Source organism: Pongo pygmaeus, chromosome 11, assembly GCF_028885625.2.
Source record: "Pongo pygmaeus isolate AG05252 chromosome 11, NHGRI_mPonPyg2-v2.0_pri, whole genome shotgun sequence".
In the NCBI taxonomy this organism is placed as follows: Eukaryota; Metazoa; Chordata; class Mammalia; order Primates; family Hominidae; genus Pongo; species Pongo pygmaeus.
The window spans coordinates 140,585,649-140,602,180 of record NC_072384.2 but is presented as its reverse complement, the minus strand read 5'-3'; the positions used below and the strand labels follow the sequence as shown (position 1 = coordinate 140,602,180).

The following is a 16,532-nucleotide window of genomic DNA, read 5'->3' as shown; positions in this document are numbered from 1 at the left end:
GAGAGAATCATGTCTTTTTACTGGAACTCCTTCCTAGGGCCACTCTGAGCTCTCACAGCCTCTGCCACAGCTCATAGTTTCTGGCTCTGCATGGTGGAGTCGCCTCGCCTTCTGCTGTGGCCCCTCCTTGTCACTCTGCAGTGCACTCAAGGCCGTTCAGCCTGTCGGCGGGAGCTCCACCTTCCCTGTGCATTCATCTGGCCCCCATTTCACCTCACTCGGTGCCAGACACTGCACCAGGGCTGGAGACACAACCCAGTTTCCACACCCTGGAGACTCGGCAGAGACACGTGCGCAGAGGATGCGATGGAATCCTAGAGGCTGTGGGGACCCGTGAGAGGGTAGGGATGTGCAGTAGGTTGCTGTGTCTGGGGTCTCAAGACTCGCACCTCACAGGATGAGTTTGCCAAGTAGAAAAAAAGAGTCTTTGGGGGGCAGTTGAGGGAGAAGGAGGACGGCTGTGAAGACCGGAGGCTGCAGGGCATGGCCGGCAAGGGCCATGATGTGAAGGGAAAGGAGATAGTGGCCCTGGGGTGAGCATGATGTGAAGGGAAAGGAGACAGAGCAGGTGGGGAGGGTGACGAGTGGGGCGAGATCGCACAGGGTCTCAGGGTGGACTATGGAGCTTACTTTTCATCCTAAGCCACGTGGGGGTTACGGCAGGCATGAGATTAACCCGAGGAGTTCAAATATAACGGAATCAGGGAGCATTGCACATTGTTATGTAACCAAGTCTTGAATTGCAGTGTAAAGAACTTCTTATCAGCATTGATGGGATAATTAAGAAAGGTTGTCAGAGATGTTGGAATTTGAACCAGAATTTAAGATTCATAGATACTGAGGATTTATGGGCTTTATTTAGAGTAACTTCTTGCCTATTAGAAACCCTATCAGATAAATTTTAAAACAGAGACCCAGAGCTCAAGGTAAGACTACTAAATGGATGATGTGGAGTGATGGTTAAGATGACATTTTCCTGGCTGGTGCCGTGGCTTTGGTTGGGAACAGCAAGAGATACAGAACCGACGGGCTGGGATCCAGCAGGGTGGTTGGCAATAGGAAGGAAGTGTGGACACTTGATCCAGGAGACGCTTAGGATTAATCTGGCAGCTATGGCCTGCGAGGTGGGGAGAGGCTGGTGGAAGGAAGGATTATGGGCTGGGGGCTGGAGTGTCATGGGCTGAATAGGACCTGACAAGAAGGGGAAAGAGCAGAGAGACGGAGGCTGAAGAGGGCACCACTTCTGCTGCTGATCACAGTGGTAACAATACCAGGTCACCCCGAGCACTTTCTGTGTGCTGGGCACCATGCTGTTGCTACAAGAAGGCACTGTTATTATTCCCATTTGCAGATGAGCAGTTGGGCACAGTGGCTTTCTGAGGTCCTGCAGCTTCTGGGAGGGCAGGACTCACATTTGGGCAAGTGTGGCCGGGCGGCCATGCTGCTTCCCATTTCCCTGCTTCTTGCAGGGCCCCTGGGGTGAGCACCATGCACAGACTAAGGTGTGAGGGTTGTATTAGGCTGTTCTCACATTGCTATAAAGAAATGTCTGAGACTGGATAATTTATTTAAAAGGGTTTTATTGGCTCACGGTTCTGCAGGCTGTACAGGAGGCATAGCAACTTCTGCTTCTGGGGAGGCCTCAGGAAACTTACAATCATGGCAGACGGTGAAGGGGAAGCAGGTACATCCTAACATGGCAGGAGCAAGAGAATGGGGCAGCAGGGTGTCACATATTTTTAAATGACCAGATCTTTGGTGGCGGAGTGTCACATGTTTTTAAATGACCAGCTCTTTGGTGGTGGAGTGTCTGTCACGTATTTTTAAATGACTAGATTTTTGGTGGTGGAGTGTCTGTCACATATTTTTAAATGACCAGATCTTTGGTGGTAGTGTCACATATTTTTAAATGACCAGGTCTTGTGTGAACTCAGAGTAAGAGCTCACTCATCACCAAGGAGATGGCCCAAGCCATTCATGAGGGATCCGCCCCCATGATCCAAACACTTCCCACCAGGCCCCACCTCTGACACTGGGAGTTACATCTCAGCATGAGATTTGGAGGGGACATCCAAACTCTCATTTGATGAACATGCTGGTGACACGAGTACACAGAGTAGTAAAGAAAGACCTTTTCACAATAGAGTGGATCTTAGATTTTCATATGAATAGAAGGGTTTATGATTTTTGGTTTTGTTGATCCTGTGACCTTGGAGTGTTTGTCCTGTCACTTGTCTGGCTAGTGTCCTGATGGCTCTCAGGTACCTGTCCACACTCTAGGCGACACCCAGCGCTAGGGCACTGATGCCTCAGGAATCCAAGTTTTCATCTAAAACAGCGTTTTCATTGGGTGCGGTGGCTCACGCCTGTAATCCCAGCACTTTGGGAGGTTGAGGTGGGCGGATGACTTGAGGTCAGGAGTTGGAGATCAGCCTGGCCAACTTGGAGAAACCCTGTCTCTTCCTAAAAAACACACGAATTAGCCAGGCCTGGTGGCGAGTGCCTGTAATCCCAACCTACTCAGGAGGCTGAGGCATGAGAATCGCTTGAACCTGGGAGGCGGGGGTTGCAGTGGGCCAGAATTGCCACTGCATTCTCGCCTGGGTGACAGAGTGAGACTCCATCTCAAAAAAACTAAAATTAAATAAAAATAAACGAGTAAAGCAGTATTTTCAGAGGGGCATGTGTACCTGGGGTCTGAGCAATATTTATGAACATGTTTTTCCTTAACGACCCTCCTCATTTTGTGCCCGGAATTACCCTGTATAAGTTCATGAAAATACTGAATGTGTTCAGGACAGGCTGCTGATTCTTTAAAGTCACGTTTTAAACATTGTATCAGGTCACTTTTTATTTCTGTACAGCCCTTCCTTGGATTAGACACACTGTGATTTGGTTTCTATTTTACCAATTCAGTCTCTTTTCCATGCAAGGAGGCCAGACACTGTTAAGATACTGCGCTCCCTCCGTGAAGCTGAGCGTGTCCAAGATAGTTGCTAGGACAACAGAATCTTCTGTTTTCTCGCCGGCTATTTTTGTTTCTTTTACTATCTCAAGTTGTTTTCATTTTCAGTATTGAGTTCTCCCTTACCATTTTTAAAAATAGAGATGTTTTTATTAACTTTAATATGTTAATACTGTATGTTCTTGCCTTTATGAAATTCACCTTACAGAAAGGCACTAGGATCAGTTTACCTAAACGTGCGGGAGACGGAAGGCCAGACGTGATTGCTTTAGATTCGTCATGACGTTCAGACCTTACTTGGAACTCAGTTTGGTATCTAGTTGTGTTAAAATACAAATTTTCAGTTTATAAGTTACTTAATTGGGTTTGAAAGTAAATGCGTAATGCCTTCAGTGTTCTTTCCACTTTGTGCCCTGCCACCCTCACTGTGGAAATTAATCATAGAAACTCAGCATTAATCTGTATGCCCCAGTTATTTACATCTCTGTGCATGGAAAATTATCAGCATGTGTCACTCGAAGAAGATGATGAGCATAAAAGGTGCTCTTTACCAGGTCCATTGGTTTATATGTGATTGCTGTTGGTATGTGGTATCTGCCTGTCTACTGATGGAAAGTGGTAAGATACTGTCTTACATGCAATCTGGAAAACCGAGTGCCCTGACTTTACAGTGTGTTACATATAATTGTATTTACTTTAGAATTTTTAGAAAGCATACCATTTTCAGGTTTAAAACAAGCGCTTAGGTTAGGAGCTTTTCTATTATTCACAGCTAATAAGAGTTAAGGAGGATTAAGACATTTGAACTATTGTTAATACTCATTGCAACAAATATGACAGCTAAATAACGATATATTTGTAGGAAGCTATAGTTTTATGTGTTAAAAAATAGAACACACATTTTCAAAATAAAAATATGGTTTTTGAAAGTGTACTGTTAAAAGATTTTTTGAAAGTTGATGCCAATTTTGTTATATTCGATTTGTGTTCTACAGTAATGCAAATTAAGGGAAATTGTGTATCAGAGAAGTGTCTTTAATATCTATAGTGCTCTTCTTTAAAATTAATGAAAAACTCCAAGCAGAATTGATTAGCATTTATATGTTATAATGGAAAATAGGAGTTGGAAACTGGAATTTCCAAATCAGCCCAGAACTGTGCAGTATTTTGAAGCTCCTTAGTGCATTTGGAGAGAGGGGAGCCAGTCATGCCTGGCATAACCCATTTCTTGCCCCAGCGGAGTGAAGCCGACCCAGTACACAGGCCCTCACTCAATCCTTTTTTTGTTTAATTTATATATTTACAGTAATACAATAAAGGATTTGTTGCTGGAATATACACATATTTATTTATATGTATAATATTTATCAATATATTTACAAATATATGTATACATGTACACACACACACACACACACACACACACACACACACACACACACACACACACACACACACACACACACACACGTTCTTCATGAAAACTCTTCCAGCTGGGAAACTTTGAGCATCCCTGAATGTCCCTGAGGTGACTACTAGGATATAAACATCCCCCAAGGGAAGTGCTTTGAGTTACATACGAAAGGACCTGCAGAAAGATTGGAGTCACCTTTATCCGGGTAATAGTGGATTGTGGACCATAACCTAACAGACACCCAAGAAATCTCATAGCTGAGACCTTGAGCAACATACCTTTACTATATGCTGATTGACAGATAAATGGAAAATTGGAGGGAATGAGGGGAATTCAGTAAAACCTCGTTTAAGTAGTATGTGATTGAGGAAAGAACTTATTGTGTTATTTTTAAGAGTTGGCACACTAAAAGTTACAATTTAATTCAACGAATATTTACATGCTATAGTGGGAAAAAGATCCTGGACTTGATCATTAAAAGATTGGGGCTCCACTTTCAGCCTGCCACCAGCTAGCCACGTGACCTTGGGCAAGTCAAGTCTCTGAACACCCTGTCTCTTTTAAAACAGAGACTGTGCCTTCCTTTACCTCATGCTGTCAGGGTCACAGGAAATAACACTAGTAAAAAGGTTTCTACTTAGAGGCTGCCCACTAATATCAGTAAGTGTATCAGTGATTGCATTGGACATAACTTTTTGATGAGTACCAAAGGAAAAGGCAAAGGATGAAGGGAGCTCTGAGAAGGAAGGGGCATTATTTCATGGCAGGATTCGAGGAGGCAGAGGTGGCTCAGGACAGCACTTCAAAAAGAGTGAGTGGTGTAGGCGTTCAGTAGAGAAAAGCCGTGGCCTTGGCCAGGAATAGCAAGCCAGCTGCCGCACTCAAGGAAGACCTACTTGGAGACCCTTGTGATGTACCTGGGCGGGGAGATGCTTGTTCAGGAGGTTTCTTTGGCTTTCTCCTGAATGACATTTCCTGAGATATATCTACTATCAAGTTAATCACATTCACTCACCAAATAAGTTCTTTTCTGCTTTCTTTTTACAAAGTAGCATTTGAGAATGTTTTTATGTGGCGCTTCTTTCATTACTGTAGTTCTCTGATAAGTAACTGCATAGAGCAGCAGGTAGGGCTGTTAAGTGTTAGAGGCTGTCTTTGCAAAAACTGAAATAATGACACAGAGAAGTTTGTCCATAAAAATGAATGATTCAGAGACATCTGTTGTTATTAGCCAAACCTTGGATAGGAACTTTCTTAGAGGGAGGTGAGGTGCCCTCTCTGGCTGAATTACCTGCTCCTTCTTACCTTACATTTCAACCGTATATAATAGCAGGTGAGATTCACATTTACATCTTTTCCTAAGTTCGTTTTAGACTGGTTATGTACTGTAATTCCATCTTATTTCCTTTGTGGCCTTACGAGCTACCCCTCTTTATTTCATTTCTCATGATTGCCATAGGGTTTCACCATGGGCGACTCTAACTTGTCACAGTCAACCCACACATTGTCAGCATTTAACCGCCTCACAGAGAATTCAGGTATCTGGCCCGAGGCCACAGCTGTTCCTGCCCTCTGTGTTCTTTGTGCTGTTATTCTCATATACTTTCACAGAAACCACACAATGGACTGTTGTGATTTTGGCTTTAAACAGTAAGTTATCTTTTAAAGAGATTGAAACTATTTTTTAGTCTTTTAGTCTTTTATCCTTCCCTCCACCATTTCTGATGTGCTTCATTCCTGAGTTTCCACCTGGCATCATCTTTCTCCTGTATGAATAACTTCCTTTAGCAGTTATTATAGAACAGGTCTGGGAGCAGTGAATTCTATTAGCTGTTGCTTTTCTGAAAATATATAGTTCAACTTCATTTTGTTGAGTATTTTCTTTTGATATAGAATTCTAGGTTGACAGATTTTTTCCCCTCCAACACGTAAAAGATATTCCATTGCCTCTTGGCTTGCATAGTTTCTGATGAGAAGACTGCAGTTCTTCCTAGCTTTGGTTCTTGTCCCTGATGAACCTTTTTTCCCTTTGGTTGTTTGTAAGATTTTCTCGTGATCTTTTTCTTACTAGTTTGTCATAATTTAATTATGGCGTGCCTCTGCGTGGTTTTCTTGGTATTTATCCTGCCCGGGGTTTATTGAGTTTCTTGGGTGGCAGGATTGTCATTTTCAGAACACACGGAAAATGGTTATTATTTCTTCAGATTTTTTTCTATCCTCCCCCTTTTGGGGACTCTTATGTCTCCATGCATTAGGTGGCTTGCTATTTTCCACAGGTCCCTGTGACTCTGTCCATTTGTTTTTGGCCTTTTTCTTTCTGTGCCTAATTTTGGATAGTTTCTGCTGCTCTGCCTTCAAGCTCACTTATCTTTTCTTCTGTGGGTGTATGATATGCTGTTAATTGCATTGTGTTGGTTTAGGTCTTCCAAGAATCAGAAGCCAAGAGATTAGATATCGAAGAGGTCTATTGGAAGAAAACACCTTTGAAGGATCAGGGAGAGGAAGTCTGAGATGGCAGGAGAGCCTTTGCTCTTCCTTGCGAGACTGTGACAAGAGTCAGGAAGAAAGAATCCAGGAAAGATTTGGCCAGGCTGATGAGTGTCCTAGAGCCAAAGATGCCTGTCAGGGAGTCCCATGTCCACAGGAACAGCTGGCACCAGAAGCTCTTCTGTGCTCCGTCACTGACCAGGCACATTCTGTAATGTGCATGGCCATGGCATGAACAGGCAGCAGATCCTGAGGGTCAGCAGATGCAGGGTCAGGAGCAGCAGGAGCGTTGCAGAGGAGCACACTTTCCTCCCTGCAGCAGGAGCTCGGCAGAGCACATTTTCATGGCCACCACACTTATCCAATAGAATTGTGTTTTAGGAATCCTGTTTTTTAGCTCTAGAAATTCTGTTGGTGCTTTTTATGTTTTCCAGTTCTCTCCTTACTATGTTTTTCATTTAATTCTTAGAGCATACTGAACATTTTTGTAACAGCTGTTGTAATGTCTTTGTTTCCTAATTCATCATCTTTGTCAGTTCTGAGTTGGCTTGATATTTTCCCCTTGTTATGGGTTACATTTTCCTGTTTCATACGCCGAGACATGTCTCATTGCTTTGCCATACATTGCAAATTTTACGTTTTTGAGTGCTAGATCTTGTCCTATTCCTTTGAACTGTGTTAGAACTTTTTCTATGACAGCAGTTAAGGTACTTGCAAGTCAGTGTAAACCTTTTGAGGCTTGATGTTTCAGCTTTCTGGTGAGCCTGCAATGGGCTTTCTTCAGGAAGGACTTAGCCCAGTACCAAGGCATGGCCGTGGGGTCCCTGTTGAATGCTGCATGTGTGCAGCGAGAGGCCCCTCTGCTCTGGCCAGTGGGAGCTCGCTGACCCTCAGCCCTAAGTGAACTCTGGGAGTCATCTGTTTGCAACTCCCCGGAAACTGTTCTTTCCCAGAAGTCGACTTTGTCCAGCTTCATGGAGTTTTACCCCCTGCACACACTGATTGGTACTTAGCCAGAGACCAAGTGGGTCCCCTGTGCAGATTTCTGGAGCTCTTTTTCTGCCTAGGCCCCACCCCTTTAGTGCTCTACTCCCTAAAATCTAGTCACTGTGTTCTGCCCAGAGTCAGATGCAACCACCAGACTCAGTTTCTCCAGTTTCTAAATGCATCTGGCTGGGAGGCAAGTACAGACCCTGTTACTGGCTTATGAAAGGAAACTGTTGACTGTTACTTGGCCTGGTGCCTCTCACTTAGGCCCTAACGGTATAACTGATAGCCCAGGAGCTGCATAGTTCACGTTAACTGAAATCTGGAGTGTATTTCGGAAGGAGGCATTTTTCCATGTCGGGGCTTCTTTAAGACCACAAGGCTGAAGTCTGTGCTTTCTGCTCCGCGGAGGCCGTGCTCTGCGCACTGCGTGCATTTGCTGCCTCCTCCCTCCTCCTGAATGGCCACCTCTTCCCTGCTGATCCGCACCCTGTCCGCACCTGAAGCCTCTGTCCGTGTTGGTCAGGTAGGATTTCTCCACCCTTTTCGCCCTCCATCACCTTCCATCTTCTACTTTAGGCTTCTCCCACATTCCAACTTGTTTCTAGGTTTTTCTAGCTTCTAGGTTTTTCTAGCCAGAGAAGAGAGGACTTCCTTCGTTCATATCTCTCAAAGCAGTTAGGACACAGCATTTCACCAGTAGAAGGAGTTTCCTCCATTAGAATGAGTGACTGTGTGTGTGTGTGTGTGTGTGTGTGTTCATCCATTAGATGAAAGAACAGCACGTTTCAGCTGCCTCTGCGACCTCACCTGGAGCTGGGGAATCACCCTGTTCCCCGCTGTTGCCCGGCACAGGACCTGGCACCTGTGGGCACTTAGCCAGCACAGGACTTCGTACCTGTGGGCACTTAGGAAGTAATTGTGGGCTAAGTGAACTTAAACCACGTCGTGGACTCAGCTTTACTGTCTTGTTGTTACCTTCCTGTCTTTCTTAGGCCAGTGATCAGCAAAGGTTTCCTTTAAAGAGCCAGAGAGTAAAGGTTCCCAGCTCTGCGGGCCACACAGCCTCTCACAGCCGCTCAGCTCTGTGCTGTGTGAAAGCACCACCAGCCAGTGTGTAAATGCATGGGCCAGGTTGTGCCAGTGAGGCCTCATTTACAGAAGCAGTCAGTGGCGAGATTTGATCTGTGGGCTACAGTTTGCCAACCCGTGCATGAGGCAATAAAAGGCCAAGAGCCTGGTATAAATTCGTAACGAGAACCCAAGGCTCTGAATCAGCCCCGAAGTGTAAGCAGCAGCATAATGATCTGGACCAGCGTCTTGGCATTGTTAAATTCAACCCATTCCGATGGCTGCGTCAGCATCTATTGCTCTGTTTATTGTTTTTCCTTAAGCAAGCAGTTCCATTTCTAGAAATTTATCTCAAGCACATAAATCTAGAGGGGGCACATCGGTGTTATTTATGATGGGAAAACTGGGAACAGACACAGCCCTAGGCTGGAAGAGGCACAGCCTGATGTACAGCGTGGGCCAGTGGTTAGGAGCAGACTCACGAGCCAGGGGACACGGCTCCAATTCTAGCTCTGTGAACACACTGGCCGTGTGCCAGCCTCAGCAAATTACTTAATCTCTCTCTTAGGAAAGAAAAAAAAAAGAAATCCTTGCACATGCTGTAAAATTCAAAAGATAAGAGTAATGTTCCTTCTTTGTTCCCCAGCCGCCCAGGGCCCCTCCCTCAGGCAGCCCGGTTCAGGTTTCTTTGTAGCCTTCCTGTTGGTGGGGGAGAGGGTAGCACCTGGGTGTGTGTGCCATTCACCCCCTTAACTGTGAGGGTCAGGAAAATCATCATGTTAGTTTACGTTAAGCGTGGACTTCTGACACACAGATTTGCATGCAGATGTTTGGGGGAAATCGCGAGTGGGTTTGATGAGAGTGGCCAATACTGTCTCTTCTCCAGTCTTTCCTGTATGTGAATCAGGATGCACGGGTGGGAACAAGTCCGGTCCTGTGGGCTTTTCCGGGAGAAGAAAGTACAGATCCACATTCCCAAACAGGCTGGGCCACATCCCCAAGCAGGCTGGGCTGCAGTGTGCACACCCTCATGTGTCGGCTGCAGTGTGCACACCCGCATGTGTCATTTTGTATCTGCTAGTACAAATGTGCACACCCTCGGCAGCCTGGGATGGAAGCCCACCCGGCTCATCCTCCGTGTCTGGGCTCCATCGGGGGCCAGGAGGAGTTGTCATTTCCAGCCCAGTCCCCCGTGACCAGCAGCTCTTAGGGAAAGGAACTTGGTTTCTACACTGGGTCAGCCCAGGTTGCTGGGGTGACTGGGCAAGGTGCCTCCCAGTGCACTGTCTGAAATCCCTTCCCGGCTCCAAGCCTCACCCTGGAACACTCCGGGTGGGCCACCAGGGACTGACACAAGCCAGAGTCACGGGTGGAGGGCAGCTTAGCTGCTTGGCTCTGGAAGAGGACTTGGAATGTTTGGCTTTGTAATTTATTGAGGTTTTTTTTCCCTTCAGTAAACTTCGTTTTTGATTTCTAATGGAAAATGGAATACAGGGAAAGAGCCTCCTGAAAGTGTTAAACTTATCAGAGCCCTGTGAATCTAATGAGTCGAAAATGCCTTGAATTCAGAGATCCAGCGAGGGAAACTCCATTCTCATTGTACAGTAGAGGGGATTGCAGAGAATGAGCATTGGAGGGGTTTGTTCCTTTTTCTGTTAGGCGCTCTTTCTTCTTTTGCTCCTTAAGGATTCTTGGTTTGCTCACCCAGTATATACTCAGCAGAAGCCCTGACTTCTGACAGGAGGAAAATGATTTTCTTTTCATTTTAAGTGGGTGTATGGCCTTGATAGTTCACCTGAGATAGTTCACCACATGCCCTTTCCATCTCCACCTTTGGACGCACAGCCACACACATGGGTGTCACGCACCCAGGCACCATGAACGAGCAGATCCAGGAAAGCGTGGCTCGGGAGGAAGGTCTGGCGAGGCCCGGTGTGGCTCCCGGAGTGAGGCTGCCCTGTGAGGGAACGGGCTTTGCTGCTTTCCTCCCTGAGGCGTTACCATGCGCTTTTTCTCATGTGATGAATGAGCACTGGGTTTTGGGGGTGGAAGGCTTATTTTAAATTAGTAGATACAGACGTGAAGTAGTAATGTAAACAAAGTGGATGGTTTTGCATTTTCCTGGTGTGAGATGCTGCAAATGAACCCCTCCCCACCGCATGGGTCTCTGTTGGCCTAAAACACTGAAAAGAGACCCCCAGGATCTGAGGACCCTCCTGGGTATCAAAGGCCAGTTAACTGCTGCCTGAGAAGTCCAGACACAAACTTTCCGAGACAATTAATGGCCACTGGCTGGACTTAGCAGGTTGGTATTCTGCTAGTTTCTATTCTCTGCTCTGATTTAAAATTCTATTTGCAAAGATGAAAACGGAGCCAGACTGTCCCAAACCCAGCCCTTCCTCTCTAAGTACTGCTGTGAACAGACCTGCGTGGCTGGTCCTGTGTTTGGGTAAAACATTAAATGACAACTTTAATTGAAAAACCCTGGGGAAGCTGACCCAGGGCGTCTTAAGAGAGGCGCCCACTGGCCATCGTGTGGGTTTGCAGCAGGTTGGTTAAACGGGAAAACCTTTCAGGTGATCTTTTGTTCAGGTGTCAACTTTCTGTTCTTTGGGCTTAATTCTGCAGTTGGTCCTTTAGGGAAAAAGAAATGAATTTCTGGCAAGACCACCTCTCAGATGTGGAACCAACTACAGTGTTACCGTTTCCTGGCTGCCGCAGTCGTGTTTGAGTGTGGTTCTGCTGGAGGTGTCCTGGCTGGCAGTGTTCCTGGAGGGCCTTGCTGCTTTCACAGCTCTCTGGCCTGCCCCTCCCTCCGGGTTTGTGTTCTTGGGGTTGACCCACCCTCTCCTGCATCCTCAGCCTGTTCCCCTGCACAGTTTTCTTCTTCCTGGTGTACAGACGTGACCCGGTATCTCCCATCATAAAAAGCAGACACCCGGCAGGAGTCGCCTGTTGCTGCTGCTGCCAGCTACCACTCTCTAGCGGCTGAAAACAGTACACATACATCCTCCTAGAGTTCTGGAGGCGGAGGCTCTAAAATCAGGGTGCGGGCGGGGCTGGCTCCTTCCGGGGGCTCAAGGGGAGATTGGTGCCCTTTCCCTTTCCAGCTTCTAGAGGCCGCCCACATTCCTCAGCACCTGGCCCCACATTACTGTGGCCGTTGCTTCCATTGTCACATCTCCTTCTCTGATTTCTGAGGACCCTAGTGATGGCCTGGGGCCCACCCAGATAACCCAGATGATCTCCCAGTCCCCTGCTGCAGAGGCCCTTTTGCCAGGTGAGATCATGTGTTCACAGGTTCTGGGGGCTGGGCATCTTGAGATAGAGATCTCCACCTCTTCTTGATGCAGAGACCCCGCCTGCCAGCCCCCTGCACATGCACGGGTGTGCAGGCATAGACACACATGCCATTACCTGGCGTGTGAAAGGTGGCCCAGGCGTTGTGTCCCCTTCCTCAGCTGCTGACTGCTTCCCCGCTAGTGTGGTCTCCTCCTGCCCTGCTCCTCGTGTCTTCGTGCAGAGCTAGTGGCCATCTGGTGACCGTGACGCGAGGCCTCGTATGTCACGCGTGGTCACCCCCAGCTCCTCCTGTGGCCTGTGCGCCTCACTCCGCAGTCCCTCTGCAGCCTCAGGCCTCAGCCATGCGGTGCTGCTCTTCAGCCTCTTCTCTTGTCCAGCACCCTGGATGGTTGGCTCACATGGCGCTGCCTCCCTCAGTTACTGGGAGGTGGCTGCACAGCCCTGTCTTCTAAGCCACAGACGCAGGTTCCAACTGCCCACGGGTCATCTCTATGGGGCAACCCGCCGTGTAGCCCCCACACCCTGCACCTATTCTATAAACAGACCCGATACTTACCTTCCCTGGGGCTGACCAGCTCTTCCTCTCTGTCACCCAGGCCTTCCTGACCCCGTCAGACCCTTTGAGGCCAGCCCCAGGTGCCCGTCACTGTTCCCCAGTCCAGGAACAGCACCTGCAGCCCGTCTGACACAGGTCACACCTTACGCCAAAGGTCTTGTCAGACTGTGAAGCCAGAAAGTCACGCCCCTCTCCCGTGGTCTTCCTGCCACTTGTATACACCTGTAGTTCGAGCAGCAGTGTTGGGGGATCCCCCTGACCCTGGAGGGTCCCTCACTCTCCTGACGCCTCCCTGGACTCTGCCAGACCAGACCAGCTGCCTGCGCTCCCTGCTGGGATCCCACAATACCAAACCCCCTGGGCTGTCTTGGCATCACTGGCTGAATGACCTGGGCTTTCATCTCAGTCTCTCTTCAGATTTCAAACTCCTGAAGGAGCTGGGCTTTTCTTTTTTCTTGTGTGTCCCAGAATTCTCCTGGTACCCAAACAAAACCGTCTGTATCCACACTATCCTGGGCCAGAAAGCTGGAGGCTGGCTGTGCCACCCACCCCTCCCTGCCTTTAGATGAGCATTGATGTAGTTAGGATGTCTGTCCCTCCAAATCTCATGTGGAAATCTGATCCCCTGTTGGAGGTAGGGTCTGGTGGGTGGTGTTTGGGTCATGGGAGTAGATTCCTCATGAATGGCTTGGTGCCCTCCTTGAGGTAATAGTATGTTCTCACAGAGTGCACATGAGACCTGCTCATTTTAAAGTATGTGGCAGCTCCCACCCCCAACCCGCCTCATGTTCTTGCTCTTGCTCCCGCTCCCACCATATGACGTCCCTGCCCCTGCTTTGCTTTCCGCTATGATTGGAAGCTTCCTGAGGCCTTCCCAGAAGCAGATGCTGGCACCATGCTTCCCACACAGCCTGCAGAACCATAAGCCAATTAGACCTCTTTTCTCTCTGCATTTCTCAGCCCCAGGTATGTCTTTATAGCAGTGCAAGAACGGACTAACACAGCACCGGTTCCTCCACTTCCAGGGCCCACTTCACAGCTGCGCACCTAGGAAATGAGAGGCTTTCTGGGGAGGAGGAAGGGTGGCTCCTGGGCCTTGAAGATCCTAGAGCTCTGCCTGTCCTGTGTGTGAGATGGCTGGTCTTGGGGCGACCTGTCTGCTGCTCCATAGGATGCGTTGTGTGTTCGTCTGTCACTGCGTGGCCACTGTGGCAGAGGCCAGGCAAGGCACGTTTCAGTGACTTGTGATCCAGGCAGCCGTGGCTATGTGGATGGCTATGAATGCCTGCTGCTGATTAGGATAAAGGAAAAGCTGATTCTTTTAGAAATGGTTTTAGTACCTGTTCTTAAGGGCAGAATTTGGAAGGGGTGTGTGTGTGTGTGTGTGCGTACACAAATTGGCTGTGTGCCCATGCTGATTTGAAAATATGAAAAAACTCATCATTTTCCCACCTGCCATCGCTGGGCGACACACACCATGCTGGGTGCTTTCTCCTGGCTCCACAACGAGGTGGTCCTGTGGAGCAACACTCCTCTTTCCGCCTCAGCCAGCCCTGTGCTGGCCGCTTACCCTCATGAACAGGCGTCTTTGTGCTGGCGGGGGCTCTTGTTGCCCCCCAGATCTCCCTGTGCCCTGTGAGGTTGGCCTCTGTGGACCACCACCTGAGCCCCTGACCTCCCCCAGATGGTGGGAGAAGTGGGGGCTGTAACATCCTTCCTGCAGCTCCGTCACTGCCAAGCTCAGCCCCCGCTGGCCTCTCTGGCAGCATCCGCTCCTCCTGGGCTCTGTCGTCCTGTTGCTCCTGGATGTTCAGTGGCTCCCGCTAGGGTCAGTCCTGCAGTGCTTCCCCCTCCTCTGCTGGTTTTCCTGAACCCTGCCCACGTCTACTTAAAAGGCCTGGATGAAACTCACTTTCCTACTCCGCCCAGGGCCCCTTCCAGCCAGTGGCCCGGCCTCTGCAGGCCCTCTTCAGAGGGGATTTCACCCGGGGGTTTTTCAGAGACAACTCGGTGTTTCAGATGGTGAACTGTGGTTCCTGAGTCCCAGCCCCACCCCTGTGTCTGCGTGGCTGTCCCCCCTCAGGGCCTCCCCTAAGTGCCACCCATTGCTCTCTGTCCCCCTCCCGTGGCGCTTGTCACCCTCCTGACATTAATGAGAACACTCTGGTTCGTTTCCATTTGTGGCTCCCAGCCCTAGGACAGAAGCTCCTGGCAGGCAGGGGTGGGTTGTGGTTTGTGTACCTGTGGCATCCTTGCACTCACAGGAGACAGCTGCCACAGATCATGTGCTCACCAGCATTGTTGAAGGAACTCATGAAGTACAGGCATCTGCCGGGTGGACATTGAACTATGAGCCGGGAAAACATTCATTCACGTTAAACAGAGTGCACCAATGCCTTTTTCCCCCACAGCTGCCGGGCCGCAAGTACAGCCCTGGGTACAACACCGAGGTGGGAGACAAGTGGATCTGGCTGAAGTGAACGGGCCGCCTTCCGCTCCAGCTGCGTCACAGCGATGGCCAAGCTGCATCAGCCGCACTCTCCTGGACGCCATATAGCTTTAAGATCGGTGGGAGGGTAAATAATGCAAAAATTGCACAGTGGAGGAAGTGGTCTCACAAAAAGCAATCCATCCTGTAGTATATAGGTAATGGAGTTGGGGGAAGCAGCTTCCATTCTGGATGTTTGGAACCCTTTAGCTTTGTTTTGGAATGGCCCACCATTCTCACTGGAAAACAGTGGTCTGCTGTGAAAGGCCAGCTCTCGGCGGCCCCTGTGGTTTCAGCGCTGCCGCTCTGTGTCATTCAGGTTGTGTACATTGTTTTTCTTCCGACTTCCAGAAATAAAAGCGTTTCCATGGGACTTTCCCCATCGTATGTCTGTGTGCGTGCGGGCACGTCGAAACTGCACACGTGCACACACGCTGCTCTGGGCCCTGTTTGGTGTGGTGTGGTTTAATTGAGACTTACATTATGCTGAAGAGTTTTTCTAAAGGCCTACTGTATTTATTTTAGTAATGTGCTACATTAGAGTAGAAAAAATAAGAACATGAAGAATAGCAAAAGGAGAACATTACCATAGATTTACAGAACAATATGTTTTAAGAGAGACGTTGAGAAAGGTTCACGTGGTGGCCATCCTCAGCATCTCAAACTCCTTTGAAGGGAGATTTGAGCTTAGGCTGTTGATGACATAAGATGCAAAATCAAAATAATATACTCTCTTTATTACCCAGAAAATCAAGTTGCCAGTCAAAACTGAGAAATGAGAAAGAAAATCACATTTCTTTATTCATCTCTGTTGAAGCCTAGAAAACCAAAACAAGCTGGTTGTGGTTCAGCATCATCGTTTAGGAATTAAGCTGTCAATTGTGAGTCGTACTGAACTGTGAGTTTTCCACTGTAAAGCTCCCCTGTGTCCAATATGGTAGCTCCTAGCCACATGTGGGTATTGAAATTTAAATGAGCTAAAATGTAATACAGTTTAAAATTGGGTTCCTTGGTTGCACTGGCCATAGTTCAAGCGCTCCACAGCCGCCGTGGGGAGTAGTTCCAGTGCTGGTGCAGAGGACGATGCTCTGCTCCCCGCGGAAGCTCTGCCAGGCCTCGCTGCTGCGGAGCATGCGAAGAAGATGCACACTCCTTCCCTCCTTGCGTCTGCCTGCCTTTTTCCCTCTCTCCTTCCTTCCCTCCTTCTTTCCTCCTCCTTCCCTCCCTTCCTTTCTTCCTTCCATCTGTCCTTGTTTTCCTC

General features: G+C 48.3%; 1 protein-coding gene across 2 annotated transcripts in view; it reads left to right on the top strand.

The window, feature by feature from the left end:
* Positions 1-15,644, top strand: part of NDUFA10 (NADH:ubiquinone oxidoreductase subunit A10) — a 64,386-nt gene extending 48,742 nt beyond the window's left edge. For both annotated transcript variants that reach the window (XM_054477631.2, XM_054477630.2), the window contains one exon: positions 15,195-15,644. In XM_054477631.2, the coding sequence (XP_054333606.1) occupies positions 15,195-15,263 (69 nt within the window). In that variant the 3' untranslated portion in view covers positions 15,264-15,644. The remainder of the gene's footprint in view (positions 1-15,194) is intronic.
* The last annotated feature ends 888 nt before the right edge of the window (positions 15,645-16,532 follow it).